This window comes from Eumetopias jubatus, unplaced genomic scaffold (genome assembly GCF_037043125.1).
Source record: "Eumetopias jubatus isolate StellerSeaLion01/CBP00866 unplaced genomic scaffold, mEumJub1_p1.0 scaffold_17, whole genome shotgun sequence".
NCBI lineage: Eukaryota > Metazoa > Chordata > Mammalia > Carnivora > Otariidae > Eumetopias > Eumetopias jubatus.
Genome location: NW_028274823.1, coordinates 89,218,048 through 89,240,921, shown reverse-complemented (window position 1 = coordinate 89,240,921; position 22,874 = coordinate 89,218,048). Strand labels below are relative to the sequence as shown.

The 22,874-nt window shown below is 49.9% G+C and overlaps 1 protein-coding gene across 1 annotated transcript in view; it reads right to left on the bottom strand.

The window, feature by feature from the left end:
• The window catches only part of LOC148162239 (synaptosomal-associated protein 47-like), a 43,851-nt gene that overhangs the window by 5,194 nt on the left and 15,783 nt on the right, over positions 1-22,874 (bottom strand). The window contains exons 2-3 of the mRNA XM_088019893.1: positions 21,047-21,533; positions 9,154-9,369 (exon numbers count right to left, since the gene is read on the bottom strand). Coding sequence (XP_087876019.1) covers positions 9,154-9,369; positions 21,047-21,533 — 703 coding nt within the window. The remainder of the gene's footprint in view (positions 1-9,153; positions 9,370-21,046; positions 21,534-22,874) is intronic.

Here is a 22,874-nt window from a genome sequence, read left to right as displayed (position 1 = left end):
GAGAGAATCTCCAGCAGACCCTCCCTGGGGCACGGAGCTCCACGCGGGGCTTGGCTCCATCCCACAGCCCCAAGAACGTGACCTAAGCCGAAACCAAGAGTTGGACGCTCAGCCAACTGAGGCACCCAGGAGCCCCTGGAACTAATTTTTTAAAATAATATTTTGAGGTGAAATTCACATACAATAAACCGTTTCAGAGCAAACAATTCAGTGGCATTTAGTATAATTCCCAGTGTTGTGCAACCACCAGCTCTGCGTAGTTCCAGAACCTCTCTGTGCCCCACAGTAAAATCCCACACCCATGTAACAGCTTCTCCCCATTCCACCCCCTCTCAGCCCCTGGAACCGCCAGTCTGCTGTCTTTATGGATTTGTGTGCTCTGAATATTCCACGTAAGTGGAACCACATGGTGTGTGACTGTTTTATTGTGCTGAAATACATACAACATACATTTTATTCGTTCAAACCATTCATCCTTACAGCCCCTTCCATCCTGTGACTCTGAAACTCTGTCGCTATTACACAGTGACTCCGACTCTCCCCCTAGCCCCTGACTGCCAACTTTACGTCCTGTCCTCATGGGTGTGACTACACCAAGGGCCTCATATAGTTAGAATCACACAGTATTTGTCTTTTTGGGATTGGTTTATTTAACTTACTGTAAAGTCCTCAAGATTTTATCGATGTTGTAGTATGTGTCAAAAGTTTCTTCCTTTTTAAGGCTAAATATTATTCCATTGCATGGATATACCACTATTTGTGTATCCATTTTTCTGTTGATGGACATTTGTACTGTTTCCATCTTTTGGCTTTTGCAAATAGTGCTGCTATGAGCATGTGTTTACACGTTTTTGTGTGTGCAATATTTTCATTTCTTTGAGTATATACCTAAGAGTAGAATTTCAGGTTCATATGGTAATTCTATGTTTAACTTTTTAATGAGCCACCAAACTGTTTTCCACAGTAGCTGAACCATTTTACATTCCCACCGGTAATGTACAAGGGTTCCAATTTTTCCACACCCTTACCAACAGTTGTTATTTTCTTTTTTTAAATTATTGTAGTCATTCTAATGAGTATGAAGTGATATTTCATTGTAGTTTTGGTGTGCATTTCCCTAATGACTACTGATGCTGAGTATCTTTTTGCATATTTGTTGGAAAAAAAAGTCTATTCAATTTTTAAATTGGGCTGTTTATATTTTTGCCCATTTTTAAATTGGGCTGTTTATATTTTTGTTGTTGTGTCCTAAGAGTTCTTTATATATTCTGGATATTAGACTCCTCAGATATATGATTTGCAAATATTTTGTTCCTTTCGCTTTCTTGATAGTGTCCTTTGATGCACAAAATTTTTATTTTTAATGAAGTTAAATTTATATATTTTTTGTTGTTCATGCTTTTGGTATCATATCTAAGAAATTGTTCCATCTGCAAGATCATGAAGGTTTACCTTTATGTTTTCTACTAAGAGTTTTATTTTAGTACTTATATTCATATCATTGATCCATTGTAGTTAATTTTTGTGTATGATATGAGATAGGGAGCCAACTTTCTTCTTTGTATGGGGATATCCACTTTTACCAGAACCATTTGTTGAAAAAATCATTTTTTCCTTATTGAATAGTCTTGGAACCCAGGTTGAAAGCCAATTGGCTGTAGTTGTATAGGTTTATTTCCGGATCTTCAATCCTTTTCTGTTAGTCTGTATGTCTGTCTTTATGCTAGAATCACACGGTTTTAATTACTGTAGTTTTGTAGTGGGTTTTGAAATCAGGAAGTGTGAGTCCTCCAACATTGTTCTTCTTCTTTAAATTTTTTTATTCTTATGTTAGTCACCACACATCATTATTTTAATTTAAATTTTTTGTTATGTTAATCACCATACATCATTAGTTGGATGTAGTGTTCCACGATTCATTGTTTGTGCATAACACCCACTGCTCCACGCAGAACGTGCCCTCTTTAATACCCATCAACAGGATATCCCATCCCCTCTAGAACCCTCAGTTTGTTTTTCAGAGTCCATCGTTTCTCATGGTTCATCTCCCCCTCCGATTTACTCCCCTTCATTCTTCCCCTCCTGCTATCTTCTTCTTTTTTTTTTCCTTAACATATATTGCATTATTTGTTTCAGAGGTACAGATCTGTTGACTGCTTTGGGAATTATGGACACTTTCACAGTATTAATTATTCCAGTCCATGAGCATAGTATGTATTTCCATTTGCTTGTGTCATCTTTAGTTTGTTTGTTTGTTTGTTTGTTTTAATCAAGGTCTGATAGTTTTCAGAGTACAAGTCTCTCATTTCCTTGGTTAAATTGATCCCTAAAGTATTTTATTATTTTTGGTACATCCGTAAATGGGATTTTTTTTCTAAATTTCTCTTGCTGCCACTTTGTTATGGGTGTTCATATTCTTAAACTACTTCTAGCTTCAGTTTTGGAAGGTTGGGTGTTTTGAGTATTTTGTCTATTTCATATAAGTTGTCCCATTTATTGGTGTAAAGTTGGGTATGATATCCCCTAAAAGGCTTTCCAGGGGATCTATGGTGATGCCTCCCTTTTTATTCCGGATAATGGTAATGTGCATTTTCTTTGCTTTATTCTTTTTTTAAGATTTTATTTATTTATTTGACAGAGAGCGAGAGGGCACAAGCAGGGGGAGCAGGAGAGGGAGAGGGAGAAGCAGCCTCCCCACAGAGCAGGGAGCCTGATGCGGGGGATCCGTGGGATCATGACCTGAGCCAAAGGCAGACGCTTAACCGACTGAACCACCCAGGCACCCTTCTTTGTTTTATTCTCGTTCATGTCTTTTAAGGGTTTAATATTTAAAAATGACTTCAAAGAACCAACGTTTGGCTTTGTTAATATTTTTTTTGTTTTGTTTTCAGTTTCATTGATTTCTGCTTTTCCGTTCTTCTACTCTGGTTTTAATTTATAACTTTTCACAACAGAAGCTTAAATCACTGATTATAAACCTTTCTGAGAAGTTTTCAAATACATGCTTTGAGAAGTATAAATTTTCCTCGTGACTGCTCTATTTGCATCCTGCCATTTCCTGCATATTGTTTTGTTTCATTCACTTCCGATATTGTCCAATTCCCTTTATTTAGAATTGTACTTAATCTCCAAATATTTGAGAACTTTCTATTAGTCTTTTGTCATTAATTTCAGATTTCATTTCTTTGGGGACAGATGGTATACTTGAAATTTATTGAGACGTGTTATACTCTTTTCTTAAAGTTCTGAATATACTTTAAAAGAGTGTGCATTCAGCGGTTGGATGATGTTTCCATAAATACCAGTCAGCCTGAGTGGATTAAATAGTGTTTATATTCTTACTCATCATTTTTGTCTTCTTGCTGTGTTAATTATGGAGAGAAATTTGTTGAAATCTACAACCGTGATTGTCTATTACTCCTTTTAGTTTTGTTAAATTTTGCTTAATGAATTTTGAAATTGTGTTAGATATACATGTTTAGTATTAAGTCTTTTTGTCAAATTGACTCTCTTATTATTATGTATTGTCTGTCTTTATCCCTGGTAACACTCCCTGTGTTTATTTTCGGCACAATATGTCTTTTTTCCAGTCCCTTTGCTTTTGATGTTTCTGTGTCCTTATATTTCAATGTCTCTTATAAACAAGACATAGCTGTGTCTTGGTGGTTTTTTCTTTAATCCAGGCTGACAGTCTGCCTTTAAATTAGAGGATTTAGTCTATTTACATTTAGTATAATTACTAATATGGTTGAGTCTAACTCCACCATCTTGATATTTATTTTCTTTTTTTTAAAGATTTTATTTATTTATTAGAGAGAGAGAATGAGAGATAGAAAGCACGAGAGGGAAGAGGATCAGAGGGAGAAGCAGACTCCCTGCTGAGCAGGAAGCCTGATATGGCACTCAATCCCGGGACTCCAGGATCATGACCTGAGCCAAAGGCAGTTGCTTAACCAACTGAGCCACACAGGTGCCCTTGATATTTATTTTCTGTTGATAGCATTTGATCTTTGTTCCTTTGCTTTTCTTTTCCTGTTTTTTTTTTTTTTTTTTTTTTTTTTTTTTTTTTTTTTTTGCTACAAGGTAGATCTCTTTGTATTCATGGGTACGTTACAGTGGTGCCATCCACTGTGGTAGCCACTAGTCACATGTATTTAAGTTGAAAATTCAGTCCCTCGTTATATCAGCCACACTCTGGATGCCCAGTAGCCACACATGCTTGTTACCACATTGGAAAGGAGAGATTACGGCAGAAAGTTCCAGATTGAGGTCAGGATTTATTTTGAGTCAGAATTACCCAGGGTCCAATGTGAAAAGGGCATCGTCCTAGTCAGGAGACGTGTGTTCATGTTTTGTGTTTACTACTGATGGGCTTTGTGTCCGTAGGCCTACGAGATCCTGCTCTTAGCCTCAGTTTTCTTTTCTAAAACACACGGATAGTAATTCCTGCTCTTCCGCTTCACGGAGTGCTTGTGGAAAAGAACACTACAAAATGGTTAACAGTTTTCAGGAAAACATTAAAACTCAGTTGACTGTGTTTCTGTGTTTTGTTTGGTCTTTAGGTTGCTGACGGAGCTGGAGTCCCCTTCTTGGTGGCCCTTTAGCTCCAAGCTTTGGAAGATGCCAGCAGAAACAACGCCCAAGGAGGGCACCTCAATGGCTAGTCCCAAAGCTCTTGGAAAAGAAGGGGTAGTGGTCCGAATTCCTGCTGTTATCTCCCAGGGAACAGCATCTCATGTTAAATCAGGAAGTCTTACCATCCTTGTGTCCAGGTTGGAAATCCATGACTCGAGTTCTTTGCTCATGCACAGATTTGAAAGAAAAGATATAGACGACATTACGGTTCACACACCTTATGAATTTAGAATCCAGAAACAGCCTCACAGAAGTAGGGCCAACTGATTTTTAACAAAGGTGCAAAAGCAATTCGATGGAGGAATGACAGCCTTTTCAACAAATGGTGCCAATGGAATATCTTTAAGGAAAAAAATAACCCTTTACTCTACACCCTCACAACTTAAACAAAAGTTAGTTCAAAACTAATCACAGACTTAAGTATCCAGAACTGAGCTGAGGGGTTTAACGGGGGATAAAAAGCAATGAGGGGGACTTAGAGCCGTACTGTGGGGAAATGAAATGTGTGTCCTGGATTTGAGTGTAGAGAGGAAAACCTTGGTCCGAATCCAAGACACACCACATCCCTACCAGCATGTTTGGGCAAGTGGTGCTCCAGGCTCTTGATTGGAGGCAAGGTGAGTCACAGCGCTTAACACAGGAAGTCACTGTGGGGTGTAAAGGAGGTGACACATACTGGCTGTAGCTGTGAATAATCATCTGGCATCAACACACATTCCTGCAGCCACATCTGTTCATCCTCCATGCACTGCCCCTCCTCTTCACCTGCATATGCCTCCAACACCCCACATCCTTCACATGTGTCTGAGGAGAGGCCAGGGGCATTGACTTTCATGGATTTTAGGTTGAAGTAGAGCATTTCAGGATGATGGGGGTTCCGTGGAGGGAGGAGGCAGGGCTTTCCCAAAACGTGTCTTCTGTGATCGATGACCACCGAGCCGCCTGGCTGTAGCCTACAGGATCGCACCTACACTGCAGGAGGCCCGTGGGAACCTCATCGACCTCGACTTATGTAACTCCACCCAGTGGTACAACGGGTGCATTCCTTCAATGTGTGTGCAGGGTACCCTGAAGGCAAGATCAACACCTGCCAGGTAGCTTCCCTTGGGCGCCCCTTTCCCTGCCAACACCTCTTTTGTGAATCCCTGAACTCCTCTCCCTCCAGGGCCCTGCTTCAGTGACCCTTTCCCTGGTCCCATCTTTTTTTTTCTTAAAAATTTTATTTATTTGAGAGAGAGAATGAGATAGAGAGCATGAGAGGGGAGAGGGTCAGAGGGAGCAGACTCCCCGCTGAGCAGGGAGGCCAATGCGGGACTCGATCCCGGGACTCCAGGATCATGACCTGAGGCGAAGGCAGTCGCTTAACCAACTGAGCCACCCAGGTGCCCACCCTGGTCCCATCTTCTAGCAGTGAGGATGGGAGGTGATACCTGGGGCCCCTACAAAGAACCAGTCACCACACAGAGAGCTTTATCCCACCCCACGATCTGGGGTGACTTCTGTGTCCTTCTGGGCAGGGGGACAGCGGCGGGCCTCTCATGTGCAGAGACAACGTGGCCAACACCTATGTAGTCGTGGGAGTCACAAGCTGGGGGGTAGGCTGTGCCCGAACTAAGCGCCCTGGAGTCTACGTGGCCACCTGGCCCTATCTGAACTGGACTGCTTCCAAGATCGGTTCTAATGCCTTTCACATGGCTCAATCACCCACCCCTCCCCATCCAACTTCTCAAGCAATCCCGGCTAGACAACCCTCTGCCCGCCCTTCTGCTCACCCTCCTTGGTACTTCCAATGCCCTCCTTGACCTGCTCCCAGCCCCCCTGCATCTTGACTTCGACCAAAACCCCTGGCCCCAACCCCACCCCCTCCCCCACCTATCACTAAAGCTCCCCAAGTACTTTCTTTTGCCAAGCGACTACAGCAACTCACAGAGATCTTGAAGGGGAAGACCTTTTCTAATGCAAAGGGGTATTAGGAAATGGAGACCACAGATCTCCCAGAACTGACTGCCGCCTCCTGATCCAACCCCACTCCCAACAGACCCAGTGAGCCCTTTACTCCCAAGAAAACAAAGATGAAATAAATAAATATAAATATAGATATATAATTCTTTCTGGACTTCTTCCTACCTGCCCTCCCCGACTCAATCCAAACCCTCCCCCAGCATATCTGTCCTCCCTCTGTCACCCTCCAACAGGGTGGAATTGCTTGTGTGTCAGGGGTCATTGTGGTTTCCTAAATCTTGATTTTTGTAGTTGGAACAAGGCGATCTGAGGTGACAGGCCAGGTATGGTCTGGATCTCACACTCAGAGTCTCTGCTTATTAAATCAGTGCAGGTGGGCCCTAGAGCACTTCTGTGAGGTGAGCTGACTCAGAAGGAGGGGTGTGGGTCTGAGTCCATTGGAAGAATGACCCCAGTCTGAAGTTTTGTAGCATGGCCATCTGATGCTCAGTCCACATGGCCAACCCCAGGCAGGAGTCTGCCGTCAACCAGAATTGCTTATGTCCATCTGTAAATTCCTGAGAAAGAGATCTCGATGGCCTCAGGTCAACTGCCCACTCTGGTCAGGGCCCAGATCTAGCATAAATGCTGGATTAGCCACTTGAGAATTAAAGATGGCAGGCTCCAGAAAGAAACCCCCGGGCTCCTGGCTGGGCAGTTGCTGCAACAAGCAACAGTCTCATACCTGTTCACCTGTTCACTGTGTGCACATGTTTCAAGTGCAAGATGGTCCTATGTTCTGGTTGCAAAGACAGATGGCAGAGGGTACAGGAGCATGAGGGTTGCAAAGACAGATGGCAGAGGGTACAGGAGCATGAGGGAGGAACTTTGGGTGAGGAAGACCAAGGACGCTGTCTTTTCCTGCTGGGGTTGCAACAGGGACTGATGAAGCAGGCATGAGTATTTTCAGGATTCGTCAGTCTGTCTGGGTTCAAACACACCCCCTGCTTTACCCCTCATCAGCTATGTGGCCTTGGGAATATGGCCGTAGGGTTGTGTGACAATGAAATTAGGACAGATGTGAAGCTTTCAGAGCAGAGCGTGACACGCCATACATGCTTATAGATGTGGGCTCTAGAGCCAGCTGGTGATGCGATGCTGGGTAACCTTATACTTATGCAGGGGCACTCGGGTGTATATTGCCTGTGCCCTTATGAGCCACTTATGACTCTATGTCATCTCCTTACGGCAGCTATGTTCAGGGCCACACCTCCCATTCCCACCTGGAAAGACTATTTGACAAGTTGTATATAGGCAAGCTTTCTCTCCAGTAAAACAGGACAAAACAACAATCAATGTGAGACACAGTGTTCTGTAGGCCTAAGCTCTAATCGCTGAATGACAGACCACACAACCAAAGACATCTAATGTGCATTCCTGATCACCTACCTCATGCCTCCACCTTCCCCTTCACTTTTTACCCTGCTGCAACCAGTAGCTGCCTCTTTCTCTCTCAATGTGGGCATTCTCCAGACCCTCTTCTCTAGGGTTATTTCAATCTCTAGTAGTTTCAAGTAGCTCCTAAATAGTGATGACGCCAAATCTGCACCTCCACCAACATTGCTTCCCTTGGCAGCAGACTCGGGCAATGGCCTACCAGATTTGGACTAGTAGGTTCTGCCACACAGGGACAAATAACATATGAAAAACGAATACGTAATTCTTGCCCACCCCAAACATCAGTTGGTGCCCACACCTAGGTGTGACATCATCTCTAGCTGTTTCTTTTCTCCTCACTGCCAAATACAACTTTTCAAACTGTATTAAGAACGCACAACAGCACCGATTCTGAGCCACTGGGGCACACAGAAATGATGCCTTCAGGCTCGATTCCCCATGAGCAGACCTTGTGCTGGGCTCAGAGGAAAGGAGACACAATGTTGGCAGAGTCTCCTGTGGCAAGAGCTAGGACGGGTGTGCACCCCGTCGGGGTGGAAAATGCCCACAGGACCCAGAGTTCCCTGACGGTACCGCTGCTCAGGTAGGGCTGAGCCTTGTTGACCCAGGTACCCTCATCTCATGACCCGTGTATGGCAAGCGGTAGGTGGTTGGTGAGCACAGCGAGGGGCTGCCCCTTCCATCTCCCCCTGGAGCAGAGGGACCTGTTCCAAAGCCAAACCCAGACCTAAACTCCAGGCTCGAAGACCGTCAACAGCTGGCGCTCCGCCATCCACTTCGCAAGGCCTCTTTCATTCGACCAACATCTTTTGGGTACCGGACACATCTGGGAACCAACCTTCCCCGTCAGGCTGCACTGCCCTCCCCCCACACCAATGAATGAACCCAACGATCCGTCCTTCTCCCGCCCGGGGCCCAAGGACGGTGGATCCCAAGGCTGGGCCTGCCACCTGAGGGAAACGAGGTACGACCCCGGACTCCCCCGGTGGGCCCGCCGGCGGCCAGCCATGTCCCCGTCGGCGCCCGTCCCCCGCCCCACCCCGCCCCGGTCCCCGGTCCCGCTCCGCCCCGGTCCCGCCCCGGAGCCCTCCGCCCAGCCGGGTTCTCTCGGCGCCGCACTCCGCTTCCGGCTCCGTTCGCGTCCTCGCAGCTGCTAGGCAACCGCACAAGGACCCGCAGGAGGGCTGCCCGGCCCGAGGCCTGAAGGACCCCTCCGCGGTACGGGCTGGCTAGCGCGGTGCCGGGAGGGCGGGCGGGAGGTGCCCGGGATGGCCGGGCCCGGGTAGGGCTGCTTGGCCGCTGGGTCGGCGGGCGGCGGGCGGGCCTCCTGCGGTGCTGAGGGGCGGGGACACGGGTAAATGCAGCTGGGCCGTGTTTCCCTCTTTGGTGTAGGCATTTGTAGTTTGTGGCCTTTTCGTGTCTTCTTTAGTAAAATACTTAGAAATCCCAGGGCGCCTGGGTGGCTCAGTCTGTTAAGCCTCGGACTTCAGCTCAGGTCAGGATCTCCGGGTCCAGGGCCGGAGCCCCGCCGGGATCCCAGGTCAGTGGAGAGCCTACTTCTCCCTCTCCCCCGCCCCTCCCCCTGCTCACTCTCTATTCCAAATACATAAAATTCTTAAAAAAATATTTAGACATCCCGCAGTTGAAAGTTTCCTCAATTATCAGTGGCTGTATGAAGCAAAGACTAAAAGTACACATGAAAAGTGTAAAAACAAATTTGCATTTGGTTTGGTTGAATAACTTGCTCCTGATTATGTCCTCATCAAGGACGCGCGAGTCCTGTGCTGCATTATTTGGTTGTCACTTTTGGTTTTGTTAAATAGCCGAGGCCTTTGTAACTCTTACCACGTGCTGTCGGGCTGGGTCACTGTGTCTATGTCTGAAAATCTCTATATGAAGCACTAAAGTAGGATAAGAAATTACAGCAGCACCATTTTGATGAGTCCAAATGTTTTCAAGGTTGGAAATAAATCTTGACTCAGTGAAAAGAAGCTGAAGACATACAGAAAACACATAGGAAATGACTGAAGTGAGTCCTTCCTGCTCATTTACATTAGAAGTAATGAGCGGATGTCTCCAGTTAAAGGCGGAGCTTGGGTTAGGATTAGGTTTAAAAGACAAGATCCAGCTGCATGCTGTCTCCAGGAGGGTCACCTGGGACCCAGTGACACAAAGAGGGTTAAAGTGGGAGGGTGGAAAAGATCCTCCATACAGACATTAACCAGTGGAGACGTGGTGTGCCATCCCCATATCAGACAAGATGGACCCTAAGTCAAGGCCCTTGGAAGAGGCGGGTGAGAGTGAGGGATTGTCTGGGCCGTGTTTAAGAAGAGAGACCCGGAGCCCCTTCAGGAAGCCGGTCCAAACGGGGTCTGACTGCTGGCAGTCTAAAGGTGCTGCTGAGAGAGATTTTCAGGGGTGTAACCCTTTCCCCGGGAGGTATGCAGATTCCACAGACCTGTGGGCCTCAGGCTGCCCTCTGCAGGCTGAAGGATGTGTGGTGTGTGTGCACAAGCTGGGCAGATGTGGGGAGCCAGGGAGCTGGAATAGGGCAGCTCTAGGGAGAGGCCCTGCCCTAGGAGCGGGCTGCTTGGAGCACCGGATATCTGCATAATTCCAACTGCACATATTCCCCCTAAAGGCCCAGCCGGAGGAAGCTGCACATCCTTGCCATTATGGGGCTCCACAGACTCGCTGGGGTACCCTTCAATGAAACAGCTGCGAGCACTGATTGCTGTGCAAGTCAGCATCCCCAGTGTGCAATCAGTTCAAACGTGGAAATCTGCCACCATGCAACGATTTTCAGGGGTGTGCCCCCTCCTTTCAGAATGGCACGTTGTTGAGGAGGTCGGAACTCCACTGGCTTGTAGGGTCCTGGACACACAAAACTGGTTGATCACTGCATACTGCACACACACGTCCCACACGGGGATGTACCCAGGGATCTGTACAGCGAGAAGTTCAGAAGGAGCCTGGTTTCAGGAGCGGGCTGTTGGGGGTACGTGGAATCTATCCATTTCCAAGCCTGTACTAACTCAAATGTACCTATTTCCTTTGAAGCCTGAGCTGGAGGAGAGTGGATTCCTTGGCCGGTGCAGCGGATTAAATGTTAGATAACGTGTTATCTCCATATAATAGACACCTGTGAGGACTGACAAAGCTGGGGATCGAACAGGCAGACGGTCGTGGGGCTGACAGTCACCACATTAAAACTGCTGCCAAAGAAATAGTTGTGGGGCTTTGATCCCAACAGCCAGGTGACCAGCAGATGGGTTGGGACCAGGTTGTCCTCCACAGGCCTGAGAGACCCCAGCTGACAGTGGCAGACTGGGGAGGTACCTACTGTTTATGCACAAAATATGGAGGTCCAGATAGGCAGGAACCTGGAACAGGGCAAGAATCTTGAAAGGCTGGGTCTTGGGAGGGGGCTCTTGGGCCCACAAGAACTTACCCTATCCAACAAAAATGTGCTTTGAGACTGAAGGAGAATGGACTGCCTTTCCAGGACCGAGACGACTTGGGCTGCAGGAGTAATCCTCATGGGTACACCTGGGAGCTTTAAATACAGGTAAGCCCTAGAACCTAAGGCAACCATTCGGAATGGGACTGAGTTGTGCAGATTTAAAACTGAGACTCAGAAATATTTTAGGGGGATGAACTTTCCATGGAACGGAGACTATGCACATGGTTGGGAATAAGGAAACTCCAGGCCAGGGAAAAAATAAGAAAGGGGTTAAAGTTCAGGGTTTTGGTTACAGTTTTGGATAGCATCAGGGATAGGATTTATGGTTTGGGGGTAGGATTTAATGTTAGGGTACGGGTTAGGGTATGGGTTAAGGTACGGGTTAGGGTTAGGCTACAGGCTAGTGTACGGGTTAGGATTAGGGTATGGGTTAGGGTTAAGGTACGGGTTAGGGTTAGAGTACGGGTTAGTCTCTGGACCGAGACTGGCAGGAGTAAGGCAGTCAGGAGCCCCCCTAGGGTTGGGGTTAGGGGCTAGGGGAATGGCAGGTAGAGCTCTCCTGCTCTCAATGCTTTCAGAAGTGTCAAATGGTGTATTTTGCTTTGTGGTGTCAGTCTGTGTCCTCCTGTAATGCTCAGGTGGCCCAAATCCCTGGGGCATGGAGCCAGGGACCTAGGGAGAGACCTCTCAGAAGCCACGTGATGGTTAGTGTTAGGGCCCATGTGCACGGCACCCCTCGTCTTCGGGAACTGTTCCGAGCTTGGGATGGGCGGTGTGTCTTGAGGGCAGAGTCAGGTTGAATGTCAGGCTCAGAGTTTGCCGCCAGGCGGTGCAGAAAGTTCAGTTTCACCGGGATGGGCATTCAGAGTTCTGCTCTGAGCGTTTCCCAGAGTTCCCAGTGGTGTGGTTTCCTTCTGGGTGGCAGCCCGAATCCCTTGATAATGCTCGGCTGTCCCGAATACCTGGTGCTTTGGAGCAAGGCTCTAGGGAGAGATGCTCAGAAGCCAACCTAGGGTTAGGCTTAGGATTTAGGGGCATGACAGGCCTTATGTGCTGGTGCTGTGAATGGCCTCAGTGGTCTGAGTTGAGGCCATGTGTCAGGGGGGACTGTCAGGCTCAAGGACTGTGGAATGGGCACGCTGAATTTGGGGTTCATTGGGATGGAACAGCGCAGTTCTCCTGCTTGGAATGCTTACCGGAGTTCCCAATGGCACGTTTTCCTTTTTAGTGGCAGGCTGAGTCCTCTGGCCCTGGTCAGGTGTCTCAAGTCCCTGGGGCTTTGGAGCCAGGCTCTGGGGACAGAGTGCTCCGAAGCCAACCTAGGGTTAGGCTTAGAGCTTAGGGGCATGACAGGCCTGATGTACCGGCACTGTGATGAGATTTCCGGGGTCTGAGTAGAGGCTGTGGGTCAGCGGGGAGGGTCAGGCTCAGGGATTGTGGCCTGGGCACGTTGAACTTGGGTTTCTTTGGGATGGACCGGCACAGTTCTCCTGCTCGGAATGCTTACTGGAGTTCCCAATGGCACGTTTTCCTTTGAGGTGGCAGGTTGAGTCCTCTGATACTTGTCAGGTGTCCCAAATCCCTGTGGCTTTGGAGCCAGTTCTAGGGACAGAGCGCTCAGAAGCCAACCTAGGGTGAGGCTTAGGGCTCAGGGGCATGACAGGCCTGATGTGCTGGTGCTGTGATGAGCTTCCCGGGGTCCGAGTTGAGGCCGTGGGTCAGTGGGGAGTGTCAGGCTCAGGGATTGTGGCCTGGGCACGTTGAACTCAGGGTTTGTTGGGATGGACCGACACAGTTCTCCTGCTCGGAAAGCTTTCCGGAGTTCCCAATGGCACTTTTTCCTGTTTATTGGCAGGCTGAGTCCTCTGGCCCTGGTCAGGTGTCCCCAGTCCCTGGGGCTTTGGAGCCAGGCCCCTGGGGACAGACCTTTCAGAAGCCTCCGTAGGGTCACGGTTAGGGCCCAGGGGCACGGCAGGCCTGATGTGCAAGCACCGTAGGCTGCTCTGGGGGGTCTGTCTTGAGGGAGTGGGCCAGGTTTAGTATCAGGCTGAGGGTTGGCCACCTGAGGGTACCAAATTTGTGCGTTGGCTGGGATGGGCATTCTGAATTCTCTTGTTCGGAACGCTCTCCGGAGTTGCAAGTAGTGCGTTTGAATTCTTTTTGGCATTTGAGTCCTCTGATATCGCTCAGTTACTGCCATCCCTGGGGCTTTGGAGGCAGGCTACTGGATGCAGAAACTTAGAAGCCACTCTAGGGATAGACTTAGGGCCTAGGGTCATTGGAGCCCTGATTTGGCCACTCTGGGGCAAGCTTTGGGGTGCGGGGGATCCGAGTTGGGGGTGTGGGTCAGGGTGAGTTTCAGGCTCAGGGTTTGCGAGCAGAAGGCCTTTGAAAGTGGCATTTCGCTGCGATGGGCACGCAGGGTTCTCGTACTCGGAAAGCTTTGCCCCGAGGTCCCAATGGTGCGTTTTCCTTCTGGGAGACAGGCTGCATCCTCTGGTATTCCTCAGGTGCCCCCGATCCCTGTGGATTTAGAGCCAGGCCTCTGGGGCCATAGCCCTCAGAAGTCAGCGAGGGATAGGGTGCGGGCCTAGGGGCACGGCAGGCCCGACGTACCAGCACTGTGGCCTGCTTCTCGGGGGTTTGTCTTGAGGGCGTGGGTCAGGTTGAGTGTCAGGCTCAGGGTTGGCCGCCAGAAGGCGCAAAATTTGTGTGTTCCTTGGGATGGGCATTCAGAGTTCTGTTCCGAATGCTTTCCCATGTTCCCAATGGCGCGTTTTCCTTCCGGGTGGCAGCCTGAGTCCCTTCATATTGCTCAGGTGTCCCAAATCTTTGGGGCTTTGGAGCCAGGTTCTGGGGACTGACCCCTCAGCAGCCAACCCAGGGTGAGGGTTAGGACATAGGGGCACGGGACGCCTGATGTGCCAGCACTGTGTTGATGTTCCCGGAGGTGAGGGTCGAGGGTGTGGGTCAGCGTGAGTGTCTTTAGTCAGCGTGAGTGTCTTGCTCTTCTTTTCGGCCAGGGGACCGCTGAAAGTGTCGGTTCACTGGGGTGGGCATGCAGTGCTCTCCTGCTGTGAATCCTTTCCGGGGTTCCAACCAGCGGGGTTTCTTTCTTGGTGGCAAGCAGAGTCCTCTGGTATTGCTCAGGTGTGCCCTGTCCGTGGGGCTCTGGAGCGAGACCTGCGGGAACAAGGCACTCAGGAGCCCACCTAGGGTCGGGTTTAGGGCCTAGGGGTACGGCAGGCATAGCTCTCCTGCTCTCAGCGCTTTCAGAAGTGCCAAATGGTGCATTTTGCTTTGTGGTGTCAGTCTGTGTCCTCCAGTATTGCTCAGGTGGCGCAAATCCCTGGGGCATGGAGCCAGGGACCTAGGGAGAGACCTCTCAGAAGCCACGTGAGGTTTAGGGTTAGGGTTAGGGTTAGGGCCCAGGTGCATGGCACTCCTGGTTGCGAGAACTGTGGCGAGCTTGGGATGGGCGGTGTGTCTTGAGGGCGGGAGTCAGGTCGAGTGTCAGGCTCACGGTTGGCCGCCAGGCGGCACAGAAAGTGCCGTTTCGCTGGGATGGGCGTTCAGAGTTCTGCTCTGAGCGCTTTCCGGAGTTCCCCGTGGTGCGGTTTCCTTCTGGGTGGCAGCCTGAGTCCCTTGATACTGCTTGGGTATCCCGAATACCTGGTGCTTTGGAGCAAGGCTCTTGGGAGGGACGCTCAGAAACCAACCTAGGGTTAGGCTTAGGGCATAGGGGCATGACAGGCCTGATGTGCCGGTGCTGTGAATGACTTCCAGTGGTCTGAGTTGAGGCCGAAGGTCAGGGGGAGTCTCAGGCTCAAGTACTGCATCCTGGGCACATTGAACTCGGGGTTCGTTGGGATGGACCGGCGCAGTTCTCTTGTTCAGAATGCTCACCGGAGTTCCCCATGGCACGTTTTCCTTTTTAGTGGCAGGCTGAGTCCTCTGGCTCTGGTCAGGTGTCTCAATTCTCTGGGGCTTTGGAGCCAGGCTCTGGGGACAGAGTGCTACAAAGCCCACCTAGGGTTAGGCTTAGGGCTTAGGGGCATGACAGGCCTGATGTACCGGTGCTGTGATGAGCTTTCTGGGGTCTGAGTTGAGGCCGTGGGCCAGCGGGGAGTTTCAGGCTCAGGGATTGCGGCCTGGGCATGTTGAACTTGAGCTTCATTGGGATGGACCGGCACCGTTCTCCTGTTCGGAATGCTTACTAGAGTTCCCAGTGGCACGTTTTCCTTTGAGGTGGCAGGTTGAGTCCTCTGGTACTTGTCAGGTATCCCAAATCCCTGTGGCTTTGGAGCCAGTTCTGGGGACAGAGTGCTCAGAAGGCAACCTAGGGTGAGGCTTAGGACTTAGGGGCACGACAAGCCTGATGTGCTGGCGCTGTGATGAGCTTCCTGGGGACTGAGTTGAGGCCGTGCGTCAGAGGGGAGTACCAGGCTCAGGGATTGCGGCCTGGACACGTTGATCTCAGGTTCGTTGGGATGGACCGGCACAGTTCTCCTGCTCGGAATGCTTACGGGACTTCCCAATGGCACGTTTTCCTTTTTAATGACAGGCTCAGTCCTCTGGCACTGGTCAGGTGTCCCCAGTTCCTAGGGCTTTGGAGCCAGGCCCCTGGGGGGACAGACCCTTCAGAAGCCTCCGTAGGGTCACGGTTAGGACCTAGGGGCATGGCAGGCCTGACATGCAAGGGCTGTAGCCTGCTCTGCGGGGTTTCTCTTGAGGGCAAGGGTCAGGTTGAGCGTCAGTTTCAGGGTTGGCGGCCAGGGGGCGACAAATTTGTGCTTTGGCTAGGATGGGCATTCAGATTTCTCGTGTTCTGAACACTTTCCGGAGTTGAAAGTAGTGTGTTTGAATTATTTTTGGCATTTGAGTCCTCTGATGTTGCTCAGTTACTGCCATCCCTGGGGCTTTGGAGCCAGGCTTCTGGATCCAGAAACTTAGAAGCCACCCTAGCGATAGACTTAGGGCCTAGGGTCATTGGAGCCCTGATCTGCCCACGCTGGGGCAAGCTTTGGGGTGCGGGGGGATCCGAGTTGGGGGTGTGGGTCAGGGTGAGTGTCAGGCTCAGGGTTTTCGGGCAGGGGGCCTTTGAAAGTGGCATTTCGCTGGGATGGGCACGCAGGCTTCTCCTACTCAGAAAGCTTTGCCCTGAGTTCCCAATGGTGCGTTTTCCTTCTGGGAGGTTTGTCTTGAGGGCGTGGGTCAGGCTGAGTGTCAGGCTCAGGGCTGGCCGCCAGAGGGCTCAAAATTTGTGCGTTCCTTGGGATGGGCATTCAGAGTTCTGCTCTGAATGCTTTTCCGAGTTCCCTATGGCGAGTTTTCCTTCCGGGTGGCTGCCTGAGTCCCTCGATATTGCTCGGGTGTCCCGAATCTTTGGGGCTTTGGAGCCAGGTTCTGGGGACTGACCCCTGAGCGGCCAACCCAGGGTGAGGGTTAGGACATAGGGGCATGGGACGCCTGATGTGCCAGCGCTGCATCGAGGTTCCCGGGGGTGAGGGTCGAGGGTGTGGGTCAGTGTGAGTGTCTTTCGTCAGTGTGTCTTGCTCCTCTTTTCGGCCGGGGGACCGCTAAAAGTGTGGGTTCACTGGGGTGGATATGCAGCGCTCTCCTGCTATGAATCCTTTCCGGGGTTCCAACCAGTGGGGTTTCTTTCTTGGTGGCAAGCTGAGTCCTCTGGTATTAGTTAGGTGTTCCCTGTCCGTGGGGCTCTGGAGCAAGACCTGCGGGAACAAGGCACTCAGGAGCCCACCTAGGGTTGGGGTTAGGGCCTAGGGGCATGGCAGGCAGACCACTCCTACTCTCAACGCTTTCAGAAGTGCCAAATGGCACATTTTACTTTGTGGTGTCAGTCTGTGTCCCCTGGTATTGCTCAGGTGGCGCAAATTCCTGGGGCATGGAGCCAGGGACCTAGGGAGAGACTTCTCAGAAGCCAGGTGAGGTTTAGGGTTAGGGTTAGGGCCCAGGTGCATGGCACTCCTGGTCTGTGTTGAACTATGGCGAGCTGGGATGGGCAGTGTGTCTTGAGGGTGGGATCAGGTTGGGAGTCAGGCTCAGGGTTTGCCGCCAGGCGGCGCGGAAAGTGCAGTTTCGCAGGGATGGGCATTCAGAGTTCTGCTCTGAGTGCTTTCCAGAGTTCACAGTGGTGGGGTTTCCTTCTTGGTGGCAGCCCGAATCCCGTGATACTGCTCGGGTGTCCCGGATACCTGGTGCTTTGGAGCAAGGCTCTGGGAAGAGACGCTCAATAGCCAACCTGGGGTTAGGCTTAGAGCTTAGGGGCATGACAGGCCTGATGTGCTGGTCCTGTGAATGGCCTCAGTGGTCTGAGTTGAGGCCGCGGGTCGCGGGGGGTGTCAGGCTCAAGGACTCCGTCCTGGGTACGGTGAAGTCGGGGTCCCAGATGTGTACTATTTCATGCAGATGAGTGTGCTCCTGGATGCCTGGGCCTGTTCTGGGTGCTGGAGATATGGTCATCAAGAGACAAGTTGCGTCCTGTCCAGATGCAGTACTTGTCCCAGTGTGAGAGCACGGCAGCCAATCAGAGGGCAACAGCACCCGAGGGCGAGTGTTGTCTCTTGAATGAGGTGGTCAGAGAAGGCTTCTCTCAAACGTGGCCGTTGGCAAACAACAAAGACAAAAATTACCCAAAATACCATCAATTGCTAAGCATGGGCCATGCTCTGAAGTCATCTTCCTAAAACCATCACCCCAGGACCATGAGACAACATGAGACAAGAGTGCAATCAGGAGACGGTGTACAAAACCTCAGCACTCCTCCTACGCGCCGTCGAGACCTTCAGAGTAAGGAGAGCCCAGGGAGACACCACCCGTCGTGGGGGACTCCAGACGGTGTCCTGCAACGGCAAGCACGAGGGGATCTAGACAGAGCTCAGACAGGCTCGTCAGCTGTGACAGTGAGGATGGCAGCCACGGGGGACCCTCCTCCCAGCTCTTCCTCAAGTCTGAATCCACGCTAAGATGTAAAGGGTATCCTAAAGATGCTGTGCAAGAAACAGCCATTTTCCACTGCTCTTCCCCAGGGTGAACGCAGGCCACCTGTGTCGTTCCCAGGCCCTGAAGCCCAGGAGACCCCTGAGGCCAGTCGCTGCCCGGGCCACCTACACTGCACAGGACTGCAGAGGTCTCTGGAAAGTTCTTCCCCACACTGACACAAGGCAAACCCGGTCCTGTGGTGACACTGCCCCCTGCTGGCCACGCAGCTACCAACACGGCTTCTGGAGGATGGGGTAAATTTCTGAGATGTCAAGTCATGGTTTCCACCCCCACCGCTTCTGCATTTTCCACTGTGGGACAGTGAAAACACAGGTGCTGGAAACAAAATCATAGGTGACAGAGAGGGCCCGCCCAGGCCTCCCGCGGAGCCCCCAGCAAGCCAGACGCGGTCCTGCTATTCTGCTCCCAAGCCCACGTGCTGGCCTCCCCCCCGCCTCCCCTCCTCATCCCCTGCGCCCTCATCCACTCCCGGGGCAGGGTGGCCTCACCGAGGGAGCATGGCACCTCTCGCTCCATGCAGATGCAGACATGCTGTGGGAACCCCTCCACCCCAGAGGCTAAAGTGAGCACCAGGATGAACACTCATCTGGAGGTGCTCCCACTCCTTCCACACACACACCGTCTGTGACTGACAGGCGAGGCCACACATCCTGAATCTAGATGCTGCTGAGAAGGTGTCTATGGATGTGGCGAAGGCCCAGCACCAGCTGACTTTATGTGAGTCTTCCCTGAGGAGGAAGACGTGCGGCCTGTGGTCAACAGCCTTGGCCTGTGCCCTTCCTGATGGCAGGCCCTGAGGAATCCACACTCACCTAGCTTCCTGCCACTGTACCATGGCCACAGAGGCCCTGGCATGCACTTCCTGCTCCTCTCCAGCCCTGTCTGCACCTGGACATTCGGGGTCAGAGCAGGCCCAGCAAGCCTCTTCTCCCCTGCATGGAGTGTGCTGGCATCCCCCACCTGGCACGCGACACTCTCTCCAAAACCACCAGGTACACAGAAAACCCACGAATGTGGTGGAGCTCCATGAGAAGAGGGACTGTGGGGGCCCGGCACTGTGCCTGGCACGGGGAGTTCTCCATCAGCAGAATCAACGGCTGAAGGCGCTCTGTGTCAGGCCTAACAGCCCCAGGTCCCCTCACTGCCCAGCCCCAGCCCCCCAGGGGCAAACCGCAGGGTAGGGGCACCGACGGCCTGGCCTGACGCCTCCCTCATCAGGGTCTTGGGCTCGCTGGTACTGCCCACCCTTCTCGGCCCCTTTACGGGCTTCCCAGTCCTGCCTTGAGGAGGGCCAAAGAAAAATCTGGAAATGCCAAAAAATTACCTGTTTACATTAACACTTCCAAAATTTTGGTGCTTATGGGACAGATCTATTTTCAGGTAAATTTCTTTTGAAACGTGAAGCCATGTAGAATAACATCAAAATATTCATGTGTTAGGGAACCAGGTTACATATTAGCACTGAAATCAATCACTTCAGAACAAAAAGGAGCAAACATATCTCTTATTGTAACAGACATCCAGCAATCAAAGTCAATAAGGAAAGACCACTAGCCTGTTAGAAAAATCACAATAACACAGACATAAGATCACCTATGGGAAAATAAGGTATTTTATGACTTTGGGATTCTTAAGATGGGTGCAGAAACAAACTTAAGGGGAATTTACCCAATTAAGGATTTCTGTAACGGAGAGTGACAGTCTGGCAGAGGTGGTAGCTTCTAAAGCCAACAGGGATGCATACCTACAACATGGACTAAACAAACAGCACAGCAGAATAAAAAAACAAAAACCACAGAATAGGCAATCCACAGAGAAACATGTGAAGCCCAAAAGCAAATAAGGAGGGTCAGATGCTCCACGTCACAATCAATCAGACATGAAAATAAAGACACCAGCAAGATGCCACCGGATACCATCAGGACGGCAAATCTGAGAAGTCAGATGACCCCAGGCTGCCGTGGGCGAGGCTGGGGCTGGGCCTGCGACCTGGGACCCTTGTGACCCCTGGCCATGCCCAGCTCCGTGCTCCCCAGAGACACTCAGAGGACAGCACGCCTCACCAACAGCGGAGGCCTGCAAACCCACAAAAAGATGCTGCAGTTTTCAGAGATTCTGATTCCTAAACATGTCCCTGGAAGGCGGGCTGGGATGACTCAGACTGATGCCAAGGTCAGGGGTGGAGGGTCTGGACACCCACCAGGGTGGGCAGCTAGGTGCCCTGAGTCACACAGAGGAAAGGGGGAATCGCCTACCGTGGAGCCTTCCTCTGTTCTGAAAGTGCCACCGAGCCTTGCTAAGCTCAGGGGAAACCCACACAGCCCTCCAGTGTGTGATACACCCGTGCTCCGGGACTCACACAGTCTGAGGTTGCAGGTATTGAGGAAAACGGTCTGAAGTGTTCTCATTTACAAACAAATGGACAGTCTCCACTGGTGCACAGAACCAGCAGATGCTATCAGCGACACAGCACGTTAACGGTGTACCACAGTCCGCGCCCCTGGAGACCTACGCGCACTCACCCACCTTCCAGACATAGCAGCGCTTCTCTGCTGGGGAAGACGTGCTGGCACTTCCGGGTGTCAAGCCGCCTTCTAACAACTCCATCTTCTTGCTGAACTGCACCTCCAAAATGGGGACAGCCTCGGGCATCTTGGCGGATATCAGGTGATAAGCTATGTCTGGCTTCCCAATGAACCGTTGGAGGATGCTAATTTCAAAAGGTGTGTGAACCTTAATGTCGTCTATATCTTCTCTTTCAAATCTGTGCATGAGCAAAGAACTCGAGTCATGGATTTCCAACCCGGACACAAGGATGGTAAGACTTCCTGCTTTAACATGACATGCTGTTCCCTGGGAGATAACAGCAGGAATTTGGACCACTACCCCTTCTTTTCCAAGAGCTTTGGGACTAGCCGTTGAGGTGCCCCCCTTGGACTTTGTTTCTGCTGGCATCTTCCAAAGCTTGGAGCTAAAGGGCCACCAAGAAGGGGACTCCAGCTCCATCAGCAACCTAAAAGACCAAACAAAACACAGAAACACAGTCAACTGAGTTTTAATGTTTTCCTGAAGACTGTTAACCATTTTGTAGTGTTCTTTTCCACAAGCACTCCGTGAAGCGGAAGAGCAGGAATTACTATCCGTGTGTTTTAGAAAAGAAAACAGGCTAAGAGCAGGATCTCGTAGGCCTACGGACACAAAGCCCATCAGTAGTAAACACAAAACATGAACACACGTCTTCTGACTAGAACGATGCCCTTTTCACATTGGACCCTGGGTAATTCTGACTCAAAACAAATCCTGACCTCAATCTGGAACTTTCTGCAGTAATCTCTCCTTTCCAATGTGGTAACAAGCATGTGTGGCTACTGGGCATCCAGAGTGTGGCTGATATAACGAGGGACTGAATTTTCAAATTAAGTACAGGTGGCTAGTGGCTACCACAGTGGATGGCACCATTGTAACGTACCCATGAATACAAAGAGATCTACCTTGTAGCAAAAAAAAAAAAAAAAAAAAAAGGAAGCAGGAAAAGAAAAGCAAAGGAACAAAGATCAAATGGTATCGACAGAAAATAAATATCAAGATGGTGGATAGACTCAACCATATTAGTAATTATACTAAATGTAAATAGACTAAATCCTCTAATTTAAAGGCAGACTCTCAGTCTGGATTAAAGAAAAAACCACCAAGACACAGCTATGTCTTATTTATAAGAGACACTGAAATATAAGGACACAGAAACATCAAAAGCAAAGGGACTGGAAAAAAGACATATTGTGCCGAAAATAAACTCTAAGACAGGGAGTGTTACCAGGGGTAAAGACAGACAATAAATAATAATAAGAGAGTCAATTTGACAAAAAGACTTAATACTAAACATGTATATCTAACACAATTTCAAAATTCATTAAGCAAAAATTAACAAAACTAAAAGGAGTAATAGACAATCACGGTTGTAGATTTCAACAAATTTCTCTCCATAATTAACACAGCAAGAAGACAAAAATGATGAGTAAGAATATAAACACTATTTAATCCACTCAGGCTGACTGGTATTTATGGAAACATCATCCAACCGCTGAATACATACCCTTTTAAAGTATATTCAAAACTTTAAGAAAAGAGTATAACACGTTTCAATAAATTTCAAGTATACCATCTGTCCCCAAAGAAATGAAATCTGAAATTAATGACAAAAGACTAATAGAAAGTCCTCAAATATTTGGAGATTAAGCACAATTCTAAATAAAGGAAATTGGACAATATCTGAAGTGAATGAAACAAAACAATATGCAGTAAATGGCAGGAGGCAAATAGAGCAGTCACGAGGAAAATTTATACTTCTCAATGC